The sequence below is a fragment of the Haliotis rubra genome, unplaced genomic scaffold, assembly GCF_003918875.1.
Source record: "Haliotis rubra isolate DU_JTF1 unplaced genomic scaffold, ASM391887v1 Scf326, whole genome shotgun sequence".
Taxonomy (NCBI): Eukaryota; Metazoa; Mollusca; class Gastropoda; order Lepetellida; family Haliotidae; genus Haliotis; species Haliotis rubra.
In genome coordinates this window covers 685,728-703,764 of record NW_025766998.1, presented here as the reverse complement: position 1 = coordinate 703,764, position 18,037 = coordinate 685,728, and the positions used below count along the sequence as shown (strand labels likewise).

At 39.9% G+C, this 18,037-nt stretch overlaps 1 protein-coding gene across 5 annotated transcripts in view; it reads left to right on the top strand.

Moving 5' to 3' along the window:
* Positions 1-18,037, top strand: part of LOC124283962 (dihydropyrimidinase-like) — a 139,203-nt gene that overhangs the window by 30,594 nt on the left and 90,572 nt on the right. The window contains exon 1 of one of the 5 annotated variants that reach the window (XM_046720009.1): positions 9,143-9,230. The exons of the other annotated variants lie outside the window; for them this stretch is intronic. Within the exon in view, the coding sequence (XP_046575965.1) occupies positions 9,204-9,230 (27 nt within the window). The 5' untranslated portion in view covers positions 9,143-9,203. Of the gene's footprint in view, positions 1-9,142; positions 9,231-18,037 lie in introns of those variants that run through there. 5 annotated transcript variants of the gene reach the window in all.

Genomic DNA, 18,037 nt, shown 5'->3' with positions numbered 1-18,037 from the left:
TAGTTATATGAGACTTTGACATAGCAATCTCCTTGAACTATTTCAATGCCCACAACTCTCTTTATATTTGGATTGATTTCTCGTAGGTGTATAGGTTCCATTGGGTATGGTTCAACGTCCAATACTGGGTCTGTAATGATTGATTGCTGTCTGAAACTTTTGACAGTACATTGACTGATTTATCGCTTTGTGTTGATTCTCTTTGGTTGAAAAATTTGTGATTCTTCAGTGGCCGTTTTCCGCTTTTCCTGACATGTTTTTCTTTTGGACGTGAAATTCTCTCCTAATTGAGTCTGGAATGCTGCTGCCATATTCCCATGTGTTTCCTCTTTCTGATCCGGCCCATTTCACTCTGTAGTACATTTTGTTATTTGCTCTCTTGGAAGCAAGAATTGAGTGAATGTCATCAGGATTGAAAACCTTGGCATCATTTGTTGACGTTGGTTGTTGGGTTGGTTGTTGAACTTGACTTGCTTTCTGATTGTGGCCTTGATTTTGGCTGATGATGCTTGTTGTTTATTCCTCGTTTTCCCTTGTTTGTATTTCCTTTCTCCTTGCGATTGGTTGGATTACTTGGACCTGGGGTGCTCTGCTTCTGCTTAGTAACTGTTGCACTGGGGCCAGCAGAGTTTTCTCCGGAGTGGCTTTCTTCTTAGTAGGAGCATTTGGTTTGTCTGCTTTCGTTTTGGATTGGTTTTCTTACCTCTCTGTTGTACAGGTGATTGATCTTTGGTTGAACTTGTTGACTGGGCGTTGTTGCTGTCAAGCTGTGGGTCGCTTGACTTGTTCCTCGTTGTCATCTACGCACGCCTGAATCCATATTGTTTCTGTTGTTGAGGTATGGTTCTGGCGGATACTGTGGGCTGCATCAGCTGGATCGAAAATATGGCTTCAGGCGGTTGGCATGGACTAGTGGTTTGTGTAATTTGTCGCCAGTCTTCTCGGGCGAAGTTTGTAGGTGAAATTTGGACCTAAATGAACAATGTAGTAACTGCCATACCATTTTTTTGTTAACTTGTTGCAGAGGCCTTTTTCTACTTTTTGACAATATAGCCAAACTCTTTGGCCTGGGGAGAAATCTGGCTCTTTAGCCTTACGATTGTATTGTTCAGAATACACCTCCTTTGCTCGAGTGGTGTTTTCAGCTGCAATAGTCCTTGTAATTTCTAACTCCTCAAGCAAATTTGAAAGATAGCTTTTGTGGTTGTGGCCTAAATTTTCCTTTGGAATTAACGAAACATCTTGTGGAGCTCTCATTTCTCGGCCAAAAGCATAACAAAAGGGGACTTTTGGGTTGATGAATTTGGAGCCATCCGATAGGCCATCATGATGCCTGGAAGAAACCGGGGCCAATCATTTTGAGTTTTGTTACAATAGGCTCTTAGTGATTGATTGATATAGGAATTGAGCCTTTCTACACAGCTGTTTGTTTGGGGATGGTATGGGCTAGTATGAGTGAATTTGATTGCCAAAAGTTCACAAATAGCCTTGATTAATTTGGACATGAAGTTCTGACCTCTGTCTGAAATTAAGGTCCTTGGAGCGCCATACCGACAAAATATTTCTCTCACGAGAACATCTGCTACCTCTGTGGCTTCTTGGGTTCTGAGGGGAAAGGCTTCACACCATCTAGATGCTGCATCAGTGATGACCAAAATGTGCTTGTACTTGTCTGGTGTTGTTGGCAAAGGACCAAGGATGTCAACATGCCATCGGGTGAAGACCTCTTCCACAGGTAGTGGACGTAGGGGTGCCTTCTTGCTGTGGTAGTGCCTCTTGGTCTGTTGACATACCTCACATGTCTGGACATATGTCGCAATATCGGTGTACATCTTGGGCCAGTAGTATTTTGGTCTCATGGTGTTGTGCATCCTTTCTTTTCCATGGTGGCAACCGCCAAACTCGGAATCGTGGTAGGATCTAAGGACCTGATTCCTGAGAGTTCTTGAACTGCCAGCTGTTTAATGAATTTGTCCCAAGATGGCCCTCTGTCTCTGTGGGACAAATCTGTATAAAATTCCTTCATCGATTTCAAAGGTAGTGGCTTCAATAAGAATCTTTTGGCGATCCTTTTCATTTTCTGGAAGGACATCATCTTCTTTGTAGTCGAAAATCTGTGTGAAATCTGGACAAATCCTTTGTAGATGACGTAAGTTGGGATGTGCATTAATATTTACCTGAACCATTGTGGCTTGTGTGACATCGTCACTTGTAGCGTGTAATGCTGCAACAACGTTTGCTGGTACTGTTTGGTAGTCCGCTTCATATTCAAAGGTGACAGACAAATGAGTTGTCTGTGTTTCACTAACTAAGTGATTAACACTTGGTATGCAATCATCCTCAGTCTGAGTTGATTGGGTGACGTGTGAGGATAGTTGTTGGCTTGTTGAAATGTTGGTATGGCTTCTTTTCCCAAGTGAAGTTACTGTAAAGACGGGTTTTCTCAGCATCTTCTTCTGTTTGATTCTGACAGTTAATATTTTGCTCATATTCCCATGCGTGAGAGCCGCGATCGGCATTCCCCGCTGGCTTTGCCGCCATGATGAACGATATCAAAAGTATAGGTAGACAGTTCTAATGACCATCGCCCTAACCTACCTGTGGCATCCTTGATGGATTTGAGCCATTTTAATGCGATGTGGTCTGTGTAGACAGTGAATTGGGAATTTGCAAGGTATGGACGAAATGATCTAATGGCTTCAACTAAAGCTAAACCTTCTTTTCTGTGATGCTCCAGTTCTTCTCGCTGCGTGAAGAGCTCTGCCTCCAAAAGCTATAGGGTGTTCATTATTCTTCTCGCCTTTTGACTTAAGACAAACCCTATGCTCATATCGCTGGCATCAGTTAGTTGAGAAAAATTCTTTGTCAAAGTCTGGATAAGCCAGGGCCGGGTGTGTTACACATAGCATGTTTGAGTGTGTTGAAAGCCTGATCACACCCAAGTGACCACTGGAACTTTGGTTTCTTACCAGTTTCTGCCTCTGAATGCTTTTTAACAATGCATTCAATGGCAGTGCTATTTTAGCATAATCTTCACATATTTTCTGTAAAGTTTGTGAGGCCTAAAAATGAACTAATCTGTTTTTGTGATTTGGGTATTGGGAAGGTTTTAATTGCTTCGACCTTTTTGTCATCAACTTGAACACCTCCAAGAGGATAAAACATGACCAAGAAATGAAACCTTGTCTGTTGCAAAATTGCATTTTGATGGCTTCAGTGTTAATTTTGCCTGTTTGAGATAGTAGAAGACTTGCTCCAAATGTTGGAGATGTTCTTCAAAGTTTTGCTGTAGATTATCAAATCATCAATGTAAATCAACGCCCAACTTTGAAAAGCAATTTTCTTAGCACTTTGCTCATGAGTTGCTGAAAACAAAGTGGAGAATTAGACAAACCCTGGGGCAAACGCTTGAATTGATAAAGGCCTTGATGGGTGACAAAAGCAGTTTTATGCTTTGAGTCTTCATGTAATGGCACTTGGAAAAGCCATTGGCAAGATCTAAAGTGGAGAAAATTGTAGCTTGGCCATTGCGATGTGATCAACAACATCGTCAAAAACAGGGAGTGGCCATGACATTGGTAATGTGACAGAATTTAATTTTCTGTAGTCACAAACAAATCTATATGAGCCGTCACGTTTCTTAACTAAGATGATGGGGGCTGAATACATTGAAGTGGACTCCTCAATTAAATCATATTTGAGAAAATCTTCTACAAGTTCTTCAGTGACTTTTTGGAGATGAGGAGACTGACGATAAGGCCTACACTTAACAGGGGGATGGTTGCCTGTGTCAATGACATGCTCGTGCATGCCAGTTTTTCCTAAATCTGCAAGGCTTGTTGAAAACATGTCTCTATTTTGTCCTAAAAAGCTGAGTAGTCTTTGTTGTTGGTCAGGCGTCAGTTGAGTCTTGGTCAAGTTGAATCCTAAATCTTGAGCAATTTTGACATAATCCCTAGTGTCATTGTCTGTTTTCTTAACGTCATTGTTAACTGTATTTATGAAAGGTTGGTTGCAGTCAATTTCAAAGATAGAGTGGTTGTCAATGTAACTAAATTTGCCTACAACTGTACCCTTGTCTAACACCTTTTCTTCTTGGGAAGGATTCATAAGCCTAAACGTAGCAGTTTTCCTGTGCGCTTTTGAGAGGGTCCTACCACCTGCTACTTCAGAATGAGCACTGAGGGAGGCAATTGGTTCAATGAGGATGAGGGAATCATCTTTTGCCTCAGGCAGTTTTACCTTAAAATGAATTTCACTCTGAGGGGGCATATAAATTTGATCTATTGTTTTTGCTAATCCACAAATTTCCTGAACTGAAGTGGCAATGAAATTGATGTATTGCCTATCTGAGGTGCTGTTGCCTATTATGAGGGAATGGCAGCTATAATCTAAGACTGCATCGTTGTCATTGAGGAAGTTTTCACCTAGTAGGACTGACTGTGGTAATGTGGGCAGGACATAGAATTGTTGTGAAAATTCCTGATCTTCAATGACAAAATCTAACACAACTGAACCCAACACTTTGTGCACTCACCAACACCTTGAATGTGTGGAAAAGGTGAGTTTCCAAATACAGGGTTGTTGAAAGCTTTGTTTAGAAAAGCAAACGAAATGCAGCAAATGGATGCCCCTGTATCTATTAAACAAGTTGTTGTTTTAGTGCCAAATGTTACCTGAATTATACTTTTGGCAAGGGGGGTAACTAAGGACACAGTTGGAATTTCACTTGCAAAGTTACTTTCCATACCAGACTCCATATTGGACACCTTATAGTATGTACCGTACTATAATTAAGAAAGACAAGAAATCAACAATGTAAAGTAGTACTTACAATTTTTGAAGACTTTTTCTTCCTTGGTTGGTGACTTTAAGAGTTGGTGGTCCTTAATCCAGTGCTGAGATCAGAGGTAGATGCAGTCGCTTGTTATTCCATATGTTCTTGTAACTGGTTGTAGTTAGTTCCTGGGCTCCGAGGTTCCGAAAATCGTTGATTCTCCGCCAACTATCATGATATGGGTCTTGGGTCCAAGTGATGGTTCCGGTGAAACCCCTTTATCTAACTGACGTGCTGGTCTGCTTGGGGGAATTAGCTCAGCAAAGAGTCCGAAGTCACAAGAAGCTAATTACAGTTTTATTAACAAGAACAAAAATAACATGGGGTGGCCACAGAGAGTCGGTACAACCCTCTGGGCTGAGGGTTAGAGCTGACCTGTGTTGGGAGTCTAAACCCTACTGATGAACAAATGGAGTTGGTGACTATTTATCTAAAATTGAAACAATAAAAAGATTCCTTGAATGATAAAAAATGGGTGTTCCCTATACTAACCAATGAAATACAGAATATGCGGTATGGGGTGTGTCCTACAGATGAAATGACCAGACAGGGAGAGTACTTAATCCTACTAATCCTATTTCAACTGGCACTAATTGTGTTGACACATGTCCTGAAGCTTTCTAATTTAACTGGCTCTAATTGTGCTGACATGTTGCTTGGGTGGTTATGGTGTTACAATAGATGGCTTAATGACCCTAATTTAAAGTGTTTTGCACAATATATTTTAATGGAGATGATGACATGTTTACTTTATCAAAGCAGTTCATTAAATCGTCCTAGACATTACTTTGTCTTACTGAAAGGTTTGAGTCCTTGAAACCTTAGGGCTAAGATTTATCTTGAACATCTGTGATATTGTAACTTATACCTTTTTCAATAGTATGTCTGTGAGATGAGTTTTACTACTTTTGACTGGAGTCTTTCTCTAAGCTATTACAGATACATGATGAAACTAATATTCTATATTTTATATTTTACTAATATCTGAATCCTAATATATCGCTTGTAGTGGTTATAATTAATAATGAATTTTCGTATGAATTATTATTCCATGATACCTCCCTGCAATGCTATGCCCTGAATGAACCTTCTCTTGATTTCCTCAGGTTCAGGATCTCCCAACTCACTGGGGCTCCTTTTCAGTTTAAATGGGTTTATTTGTTACTATGAAAATTATATATATTTAAAGACTAAGGGTTAGTCGAAAAGTTACACAACTAAATAATTTCTTGACTGTAGCCCATCTGTCAGGATTGACAGATTTAATTTGGATAAGTTATTGAGGTCTCATAATGGTACTAATGGCATAATGTTTTAAGGATCATAACATCTTTATTACATAGTTGTGGAATAACTACATATATAGTTATTATGTCTTCCATAAAGTGTCCTGCCTTTCTTATTACTAATCAACTTCTAAAGTGGCAATCAAAGAAAAGATTGTTACTCTGCCTGGTGTTCAGGGGTGAAAATCTGGGTTAGAATTGATCTTCAGCTTATCGTAAGAGGCGAGTAACAAGTTCGGGTGGTCGCTGATTTGGTCATCGTATCTTAATTGCATAGATCAATGCTCATGCTGTTAGTCACTGGATTGTCTGGTCTAGCCTCGATTATTTACGGACCACCACCATGTAGCTGGAATTTTGCTGAGTGTGGCAAACAGTAGGGGTGAAACAGGTTTTGATTGACAGGGCCCCATTCGACAAAGCGATCATAGCACTACGACAGTCGTAAGTCTACATTGAAGTATAGGAGTTACGATCATCTTAGCACTACAACAGTTGTAAGTCTACGTTGAAGTATAGGAGTTACGATCATCTTAGCACTACAACAGTTGTAAGTCTACGTTGAAGTATAGGAGGTACGATCATCTTAGCACTACAACAGTTGTAAGTCTATGTTAAAGTATGGGAGTTACGATCATTTTAGCACTACGACCGTTTCATGGAACGAGGGCCTGGTGTACTGTGTATCAGTGGGGTATCCATGTTCAGCCATTGTGTTTCAGTAGGCCGGAGCTGAAGCCTTCGTAAGTCCCGACTAGTGCAAGCAGCCACACACACACATGCATGTGTTATGTAAATACAAAGATCTTAAGCCTGACGTTAAAGCCAATTTAACATCACCATATGGGATGTTAATATGCTCCGACCAAGACAACAAGAAAATATATGAGAAGATTTACGTGGTCATGGACAAGTATTCCGACAGTTAATCTTGTCCAACATCCACTAACAGTTTGATACAGCGTACCGTCACACTCGACCCCATCATGGGGAAATAATGTTCTGGAAACAGTATAACGTCATACCAAGCTGAACAGAGCATCATGGGATCTGTCTGCTGTGCCTGTGTGTGACAGAACAGGCTGTGATACAGATGCACCATCTCCTAGTCTGTCTCACGGTCCCTGAACCACATTAATTTCCCTACTGCCCTCTCTACAGTGCTAAAGCCCTAAATAAAGCAAGTCTAGATTTCCTCAGGTTCAGGTTCTGAATCTCTGGTCTCCCTGGGGCTCCTTTTCAATATAAATGGGCTTGTTTGTTACTGTCAAAATTATATATATTCAGAGACTTAGCCTTAGTCTACACCATCTCCCAGTGATGTACCAGAAGGAGGAAGAGTATTCGGAGGCCTGTCTGCCTCACAGTCCCTGAACCGCATTATTTTCCCTTCAGCCCAACCCTTCCTGCAATGCTAAGGCCTTACATGAAGCAAGTCTGGATTTCTCCATGTTCTGAATGTCCCATCTCAGTGGGGCTCCTTTTCGATTTAAAGTAATTAGTTGTTTCTGTTAAAATTATATATTTAGAGACTAAATCAGTCTATTGGAGGCCATCTTGATCTGGAGTATGTGTGGTGGGTTTTTGGGGACTGTCTCCGTCTAAGGCCGAGTAAAATAAATAGAAAAGTCCAGCTCAAGCCTAGAAGAGTCTGTGAAATTTATGAAATTTTTGCCACAGCTCTTGGCCTTAAATTAAGAAGTGATCCGGGCAACTTTTGGATTTTAGTTTAGTTTTTTATTGTATATTACTATTTTTATAGAAAAACACTTTTAAATAAGATAATATATTTTTCAGAAACTAAATGTTAATTAAAGGTGATTGTTTAAGAAGAGTACGTGTTCAGTGACTGGGGTTTGACTGACTGACTGACTGAGTTTGGTTTTAAACTGCTTTTAGCAATATTCCAGCAACATCACGGCGGAGGACACCAGAAATGGGCTTCACACAATGTACCCATGTGGGGATTCGAATCCAGGTCTTCGGCGTGACGAGCCAACGCTTTAACCACTGGGGTTGGAAGTGGATTAACTTAGTTTTACTGTAGGCTATGTGTCAATGTCTTAATGGCACTGTTGGAAAAACATGTGAATGAACTGGATGTAGTTTTATAGATATAGTTTGGACTACTTGGGATTTCTATTCAGGACTTACCTCTTTTTCTACCTGTGTTAAAATATAAAAATAGATATTATGAGAAAATATAGGAAAAAATAGTTGTCTGTTTTTCAAATCTAACAAGCAAATGTAACATTTCTTATGTTTAAATTTGTTTTTAGATTTGTTTAGGTATTTCTTCAAGTTTGTTAGTGTCGGTAGGCATAAAGTCATTGTTTTTCAGGTATGCAATGAAATGACAGTCAGTCAGGTGACATTCAACTCCATCCTTTCACAATGTACCTGCTGAATTGTATATTGTATATATTGTACACTTAATAGAGATTGTGATAAATTCTGAATGAATAGGATTAAGTTTCATAAATATACTTTGGAATACTTTGGATTTCTACTCAGGACTTATCTCTTCTTTTCTACCTGTGTTAAAATATGAAAATAGATATTTTGTATGAAATTAATGAAAAATGACTGTTTTCAAACTGAAGGAAATGTAACATTTAGTGTTGGTAGGCATAAAGTAATTGTTTTTCATGTACACAACGAAATGACAGTCAGTCAGTCGGGTGACATTAAACTAAATTGTACCTGCTGAATTGTATATTGTATATATTGTATTAGAGACTGTAATATATTCTGATATCCACATAACACGTCAATATATCCAGGGATGTAATTTTGAAAACAGCTTCTTAAGAAATCAAAACCACTGAATCAAGGCAAGGCCAGCTGTTGCGGAGTTAAAGAGAATATTGTCCATACAACTGATTATTGATAAGTAATTTGTATTGTACTTACACTGTATCAGTTGGAAGCGTGGCGGCGGCGGCAATATCCCTGTGTTCTGGCAGGGTGACTGTAGGCTGGCATTTACTTCTCTTGTTCTGACCTACTTGCTTACATTGCCAGCATCTACAAGGTTGTCAGTGTCCCAACTCTGGAAGTTGAAATTATATTGCCCAACGATGCCATTTTCGGAGAAACCTGTTCATGTGAGTTGAAGAAATTCTGATTTCATGGGGAATATTTTGGGTAATCTGACCTGGTGTGGTGTGACATTTACGGAGTGTGTGTGAGAGTGCGGTATTAGACGGGATGGCGCAATCATTGCTTGTTGTAGGTAATAGTGTGTGTTGTAGCAGTCAGACAGTTGGTATTTGTTGACCTGTAGATGTTGTAATGGCTTCATGTCAGGTGACCAAGTGTTGGCATTGTGTAATACTTGTCATGTAGTGAGATACAACATGGTTGATACACCCCGTCTGGTGATGAAACACACCTCTTATGTGTACAGTACATCTTTTATCAGTACACTCCACAGATGATACACACTGCTAATGTGTACAGTACATCTTTTATTAGTATACTCCACAGATGATACACACGCTAGTGTGTACAGTACATCTTTTATCAGTACACTCCACAGATGATACACACGCTAGTGTGTACAGTACATCTTTTATCAGTACACTCCACAGATGATACACACGCTAGCGTGTACAGTACATCTTTTATCAGTACACTCCACAGATGATACACACGCTAGTGTGTACAGTACATCTTTTATCAGTACACTCCACAGATGATACACACTCTAGTGTGTACAGTACATCTTTTATCAGTACACTCCACAGATGATACACACTCTTATGTGTACAGTACATCTTTTATCAGTACACTCCACAGATGATACACGCTAGTGTGTACAGTACATCTTTTATCAGTACACTCCACAGATGATACACGCTAGTGTGTACAGTACATCTTTTATCAGTACACTCCACAGATGATACACACTCTTATGTGTACAGTACATCTTGTATCAATACACTCCACAGATGATACACACTCTTATGTGTACAGTACATCTTTTATCAGTACACTCCACAGATGATACACACTCTTATGTGTACAGTCCATCTTTTATCAGTACACTCCACGGATGATACACACTCTTATGTGTACAGTCCATCTTTTATCAGTACTCTCCACAGATGATACACACTCTTGGGTGTACAGTACACCTTGTATGAATTAGTGGTGTTCCGATTAATTGAAATAATCAAAGATTGGTCGCAGTGACCAAATCGACCAAGCAATCGATCACATTTTCTCAAAATCAACACAAATGATTTTGAAACTACTGGTTTGGTTTTTAAACACTTGACGACGGAACATATCTTTGAAGTTGTCAGGGCCTGAAAATGTGTTTAATTGTTAGAAAACTCACTTGACTAACTGAAAAGTAATGACTGAATATTTCTTGAAGACTCCAGGAAGTTTTTCTTCATGATATATCAGTTATCACATTAAAGTAGCAAGTTGCATCATGTTATACTTATCTGCAATAACAACCTGAATAGAAAAAATCTGAAAAATGATGCTAACCAATTTTTTTCGATGATTGATCGGCTGTAATGAAACAATCATCAATTATGAGATTTTAACCAATTCCCAACACTAGTATGAATACACTCCACAGATGATACACACTCTTATGTGTACAGTACATCTTTTATCAGTACACTCCACAGATGATACACACTCTAGTGTGTACAGTACATCTTTTATCAGTACACTCCACAGATGATACACCCATTGACTTAAGTGTACGTGACATATTGTATCAATACACTACAAGCTTGATACAAGACAAATATATGGATAATCCACCTGAAGATTACGGTCAAGAACTTGCCCACAAACGTCATGAGAAACAAATAAAGGAGTTGTTATCCATATATTTGTCTTGTATTACTACACCAACTTCTAAATGCCTTTGAAGAATGACAAGCTTTGAAGAATCAACAAATATTTAAACCACATGATTCATTTTGGTTTGGTTTGGTTTCTTGTCTTGCTCAGCAATATTGCACAACGTGGGGAATTGTTAAGACATTGAGAAATACTCGCAATATATATGATAGAACCACGACTGATACAGACAGGTTGCCGAAGCACCAACCCTGTGTGGTGAAGACTAAACACGCATGCAACCATGATGCAAGCTTTCTACAGTGTGGGGAATCAGGGAGTATTCCGATAATGGAACCGTAACCGATATTATAGATATGTTGCTGACCCAGTCCCACTGTCTCCATCAACAACAACCACTGACTCAGTCTACACAAACTACATGGACAAATCTCTCATGACTCACAGCTCCAGCGAATGTCAAAACGGAGCCATAAATTCCGGCAAATGGCTACACGCAAAAAAGATCATCCCCAGTTACAAGCCATTGCATAATCTGTGAACCTGTCCATCAAACTACTTGTTAATAGTTTGACTTTAATCTGAAGTAAACAAGCTGATAATTGCCGACTTGTATCCACGTTATCAGTGTGGAGAGCATGTATGTTTAAGCTTCTCCTCGGCAATGGGTGATGGATAGTGTTAGAGATAGGGCGGGCTGTGGGATGTCAAATGAGGTATGACTTGGAGTTTATCATTGGGGGATGTGTTGACGGTAAATGCTTCTTTTTGACAAATTTAACTCTCGTGTGTTTCCAGATTCTTGCTGCCTTTGGCTTGGGTCCAGAAATTGGAGTTTAATTCTTTAAGATTGAAAGTTTAAGTGATGGGGACAGGGAAATAGGGTTGTTTAATGAAGGAGTTTGAAATTTAATTGATGAAGTCATGGAGGTTGACTTAGTGAAAGTGACTGATTAATGAATGAATGACTTCATTGACTGATCAGTGAACATGTGGATTGACTGCTGAAAGAATTGATGAGCGAGTCTCAACACATGATTGATGGCATCATTAAATGAAAACTGTTAAATGAATTAACAGATGGGTTCTAGACATATGGTTTAAACGAGATAAAGACAATGGACAAACGCATGGTACAGCTCTCTCTTCAGTAGGCCTATATTGGTAACCTGGGATTGTATTTTGACTGGTGGTCTTGGGTGACCCAGTTTGATGTGTGGAGTTGCTCCCCTTGCATGTTCATGGATCCACTAATAGTTGGTTCGAATCTTAATGCTTTGATTATGGTTCTTGGTGCTTTTGGGGTTTCATATTTGCACATTGTTGCACACAGAGTATTCTTCCAAACAGTGAAAAACTATACTCACTAACTGTGTAATCACCTAATGGTGGCATGAATTATATACTCACTCACTCACTCACTCACTTACTGCCTTGATAGATACATTGTGTAATCACCTAATGGTGACACGAATTAAATACTCACTCACTCACTCACTCACTTACTGCCTTGATAGATACATTGTGTAATCACCTAATGGTCACATGAATTATATACTCACTCTCACTCACTCACTTACTGCTTTGATAGATACATTGTGTAATCACCTAATGGTCACATGAATTATATACTCACTCACTCACTCACTCACTTACTGCTTTGATAGATACATTGTGTAATCACCTAATGGTGACATGAATTAAATACTCACTCACCACTCACTAATCTCACTTGGTGACTGAATTAACTGCTTTGATAGATACATTGTGTAATCACCTAATGGTCACATGAATTAAATACTCTCACTCTCACTCACTTACTGCTGGTGACTTGATAGATACATTGTGTAATCACCTAATGGTGACATGAATTAAATACTCACTCACTCACTCACTTACTGCCTTGATAGATACATTGTGTAATCACCTAATGTTGACATGAATTATAATACTCATGAATTCACTCACTCACTCCACTCCCTGCCTTGATAGATACATTGTGTAATCACCTAATGGTGACATGAATTAATACTCACTCCACTCACTCACTGTCTTACTGCTTTGATAGATACATTGTGTAATCACCTAATGGTGACATGAATTAAATACTCACTCACTCACTCACTCACTTCCTGCCTTGATAGATACATTGTGTAATCACCTAATGGTGACATGAATTAAATACTCACTCACTCACTCACTTACTGCCTTGATAGATACATTGTGTAATCACCTAATGGTGACATGAATTAAATACTCACTCACTCACTTACTGCCTTGATAGATACATTGTGTAATCACCTAATGGTGACATGAATTAAATACTCACTCACTCACTCACTCACTTACTGCCTTGATAGATACATTGTGTAATCACCTAATGGTGACATGAATTATATACTCACTCACTCACTCACTCACTTACTGCTTTGATAGATACATTGTGTAATCACCTAATGGTGACATGAATTAAATACTCACTCACTCACTCACTCACTTACTGCCTTGATAGATACATTGTGTAATCACCTAATGGTGACATGAATTAAATACTCACTCACTCACTCACTCACTCACTTACTGCCTTGATAGATACATTGTGTAATCACCTAATGGTGACATGAATTAAATACTCACTCACTCACTCACACTCACTCACTCACTTGAACAACAGCTGTATTATAACCATCAGGGTGTCCCCCAGCTTGTTGGACCCAGTATACCCCACTCATGCAGCCCATAAACTCTAGTCACACTTATTCTACAACAGGTCTCCAGATAAGGGCCGTATTGGCGTATGTACGGATATCAAATATGGTACGGTAGGAAATAATTTCGAAAACGTAGCAGATATGCACCACAGCAATGGTGTACGGTCTTAGAATCATTTACAGACGTATTTATCTGAAAAAGTATTGTTTTATTGTTTATTGACCTGTTTACACAAGAGTAGCAATGTTGTGGTGCATATATGAAACAAAACACAAGATTACTGATACTCCATTAAATTCCCTTCAGTACTCTGAATGTACCCAATTTTCCCAGTACTCCGATATTGAAAAAATAAGGGGTACGTACTCCTGATGTTGAAAAATTATCTGGAGCCCTGCTACAAGCAGGTACGGGTTTGTGAAGACTACAATTCTTCTTACCTCTGATATTTTTGTGTTATGTCACTCACTCACTCTCACTCTCACTCTCACTCACTCACTCACTCACTCACTCACTCACTGTTCAGCACAAGTCTAAAACCTAGGCTTGATGTTTTTGCTTTACACTTTCTCCTCATGTTGGCAGTGTTGACATGACACACTACCTCCAACACTTCAGGATACCTCTGTGGCATACAACGCACACTTGTCACATACTGTCATTATTTGTGCGTACAAATAACTGCTGTGGCAGCAAAAACAGCTCCATCAACATGCCAGTATGGAAGATATGCAGGATGTGTTTGGTTTCCACTGACAAAATGTCCTCACTGACTCGCCTGCTCTTGCATATGGTTAATGATGTGTGGAACTATGATGTGTTAATGTGCGTATCACACACTGTTTGGCACATTATGCCTGTTATCTCCCTGTTGGTGTCACATACCTTGTACCGCACAATGTCATTGGCTGACTGATATGAAGAGATGACATTACATACAACCTGTTCTTGTTTATTTTTTTTTAAAATAAAGATGGGATGCAAAAAAAATACTAGTGCGATGACTGCAGCTGGTAGCGTGCTTGTTTGGGTCTTTATTGAGATTTAGGATTCTCTGCATCTTCCTTTCACCTACTTGGGGGCAGTTGGGTAGCCAAGTGGTTAAAGCGTTAGCTCGCCACCCAGGTTCGATTTCCCACATGGGTACAATGTGTGAAGCCCATTTCTGGTGTCCCCGCCGTGATATTGCTGGAATCTTGCTAAAAGCTACGTAAAACTAACCTCACTTACTCACACACTGTTCACCTACAAGGCTAACTTCCTCACTCACTCAACTTGTACCTGTCATGTCTACCCCAAGTCTGTCATATCCGAGAAAGCCCACGCAGGTCTAGAAAATGTGGCAAGTCTAGATTTCCACTGCTTCAGGAAATGAAGAAAGTCTCTGGGCTCTCTTTTATCATATTACTGTAAAATATGTTCATTTCAGAGACTAGTTGTTAGTCTAGTCTACCCCATGCTGCCTGCATCTGTGACTTGTGTTGACAGATGGCACACCTGGCCATGCATGTGACACTGGTGGTTCTGTCTCAACTGATGACTCGTCTAGTGTCTAATTAAGCCTATAAGTTCATTACCAGGCAATTAACACCCAGCAATGAAGTGACTATAATATCCCACAAGGACAACTTCAGATGTTACATCTCACCTCATACTGTCGACCATTGTCATTCAGCCATCAATAATGCACTTATGCTGTTTCACATGATAATTAAGTGCTAAGGCAATTAGAACAAATTATCTATTGGGCTGAAGAACTTCCTACTGTCACTTTATCAAAAACCTCTACTGGACCCCTATGAATAACCTCCATTTTGTACCTCAACAAGAACTTCCTTTTGTGTTTTATCACAAACATCTTATTGGATCCTTAACAATAATTTCCAATCGAATCCCAACAAAAACTCCCTATCGGGCCCAACAAAAATATCTCCTATAGTGCCCAGCACATTGGGCCCAACACAAAGATCTCCTATTGGGCCTATAACACAAATATCTCCTATTGGGCCCAACAAAATATCTCCTATTGGGCCCTATTGTGCCCCCACACAAACACAAAGATCTCCAATTGGGCCCAACACAAAGATCTCCTATTGGGCCTATAACACATATCTCCTATTGTGCCCAACACAAAGATCTCCTATTGTGCCCAACACAAAGATCTCCTATTGGGCCCAACACAAAGATCTCCTATTGTACCCAACACAAAGATCTCCTATTGTGCCCAACACAAAGATCTCCTATTGGGCCCAACACAAAGATCTCCTATTGTGCCCCACACAAAGATCTCCTATCGGGCCCAACACAAAGATCTCCTATTGTGCCCAACACAAAGATCTCCTATTGGGCCTAACACAAAGATCTCCTATTGGGCCCAACACAAAGATCTCCTATTGGGCCCCACACAAAGATCTCCTATTGGGCCCAACACAAAGATCTCCTATTGGGCCCAACACAAAGATCTCCTATTGGGCCCAACACAAAGATCTCCTATTGGGCCCAACACAAAGATCTCCTATTGGGCCCAACACAAAGATCTCCTATTGGGCCCAACACAAAGATCTCCTATTGTGCCCAACACAAAGATCTCCTATTCTCCTATTGTGCCCAACACAAAGATCTCCTATTGGGCCCAACACAAAGATCTCCTATTGGGCCCAACACAAAGATCTCCTATTGTGCCCCACACAAAGATCTCCTATTGGGCCCAACACAAAGATCTCCTATTGGGCCCAACACAAAGATCTCCTATTGGGCCCAACACAAAGATCTCCTATTGGGCCTATAACAAATATCTCCTATTGGATCCATAACAAAGATCTCCTGTTGGGCCTATAACAAAAATCCATAACAAAGATCTCTTGTTGGGCCTATAACAAATATCTCCTATTGGATCCATAACAAAAATCCCCTATTGGGCCAATAATAAAGATATACTAGTAGGCCCATAACAAAGATCTCCTTTGGGGACCATAACAAGGATCCCCTTTGGGCCAATAACAAAGATCTCCTATTTGGACCTTTAATAAAAACTTACTGTAATTTTCAAAGATTCCCTTCTTCTGTTCTTTGCTTCAAGAAAGTCTTCAGATAAATGAATAATTTAAGGGTGTGAAATCAAGTAAAACTTGTACCAAAAATATACAAGATTTCAGGCAAGCTTATGACTGATAGAAACTGACCTCACACTACCATGTGTGTATTTCTTCTGTTCCAGTGTTGGGAAAACAATTAGGGGCAAGAGAAACTCAAGATTTACATTTCTCAGCACGATGGACTCATCCTAGACTAACGCTAATAGTCTCTTAATATACATAATTTTGATAGTAACAAACAAGCCAATTTAAATTGAAAAGGAGCCCCAGGTAGACCAGAGATTCAGAACCTGAACCTGAGGAAATCTAGACTTGCTTTATTTAGGGCTTTAGCACTGCAGGGAGGGCTTGGCAGTAGGGAACATAATGTGGTTCAGGGACTGTGAGACAGACTACATTGCAGGGAGGGCTAGGCAGGAGGGAACATAATGTGGTTCAGGGACCGTGAGACAGACTAGACTCATCCCTGTCATCACAACCCATGGTGCTGCTAAAATATCACTTGGTCTCTGAAAATATGTAACTTTTATAGAAACAAAGACCTTCATTTAAATTGAAAAGGAGCCCCAGTGAGATGGGAGATTCAGTGGAAGATCTAGACTTGCTTTATTGAGAGCCTCTGTATTACAGTAGAGGCTGGGTGGATGGGAAGCTAATGTATGGACAGGAAGTGATCAGTCACTGTCTGTCATAACCAGCGTCTCGGCACATAGATACAGTTACCCAACCCACGCACTGCTGTCGTCTTGCTGGAGTAATTACCTCTGACACAACTTTAATGGAAAAGAATTCATGCAAAGCTTACCTCTTTAACTTTTAACTCCAATGGAGTTTTGTTAGACATGACGCCTGTAGCAGCTGGATTCCATGGTATACTACTCAAAACAAGTTTAGAACACCCACAAATGGAAGTCTGTGTTTTGTAATATTTGTGTACACAAATCATTGCAGAATAATTAAAGTCATCTGACAAACATCAACATATGTTATATTTGGGATTACACTTTCTTAGTAAAGTACAGATTCTAGTACTTTTTGGGTTGAGTCCCATCCGGGATTCGAACCCACACCCTCAGAGTCAGGCACCTAATCGCCGGCACACAAAGTCAGACGCCTAGACCGCTCAGCCACCATGGCTTCCACAAAAATGGAAGTCGGACAACTGGTAGTCTAGACTGCAAACTTTGTGTACCCCTCTGATAAGTGTAAATTGACACGGTTCCCATGGCCGAAAGCTATGATTACACAATGCCATTTAGAAAGTGGTCAAATGCAGC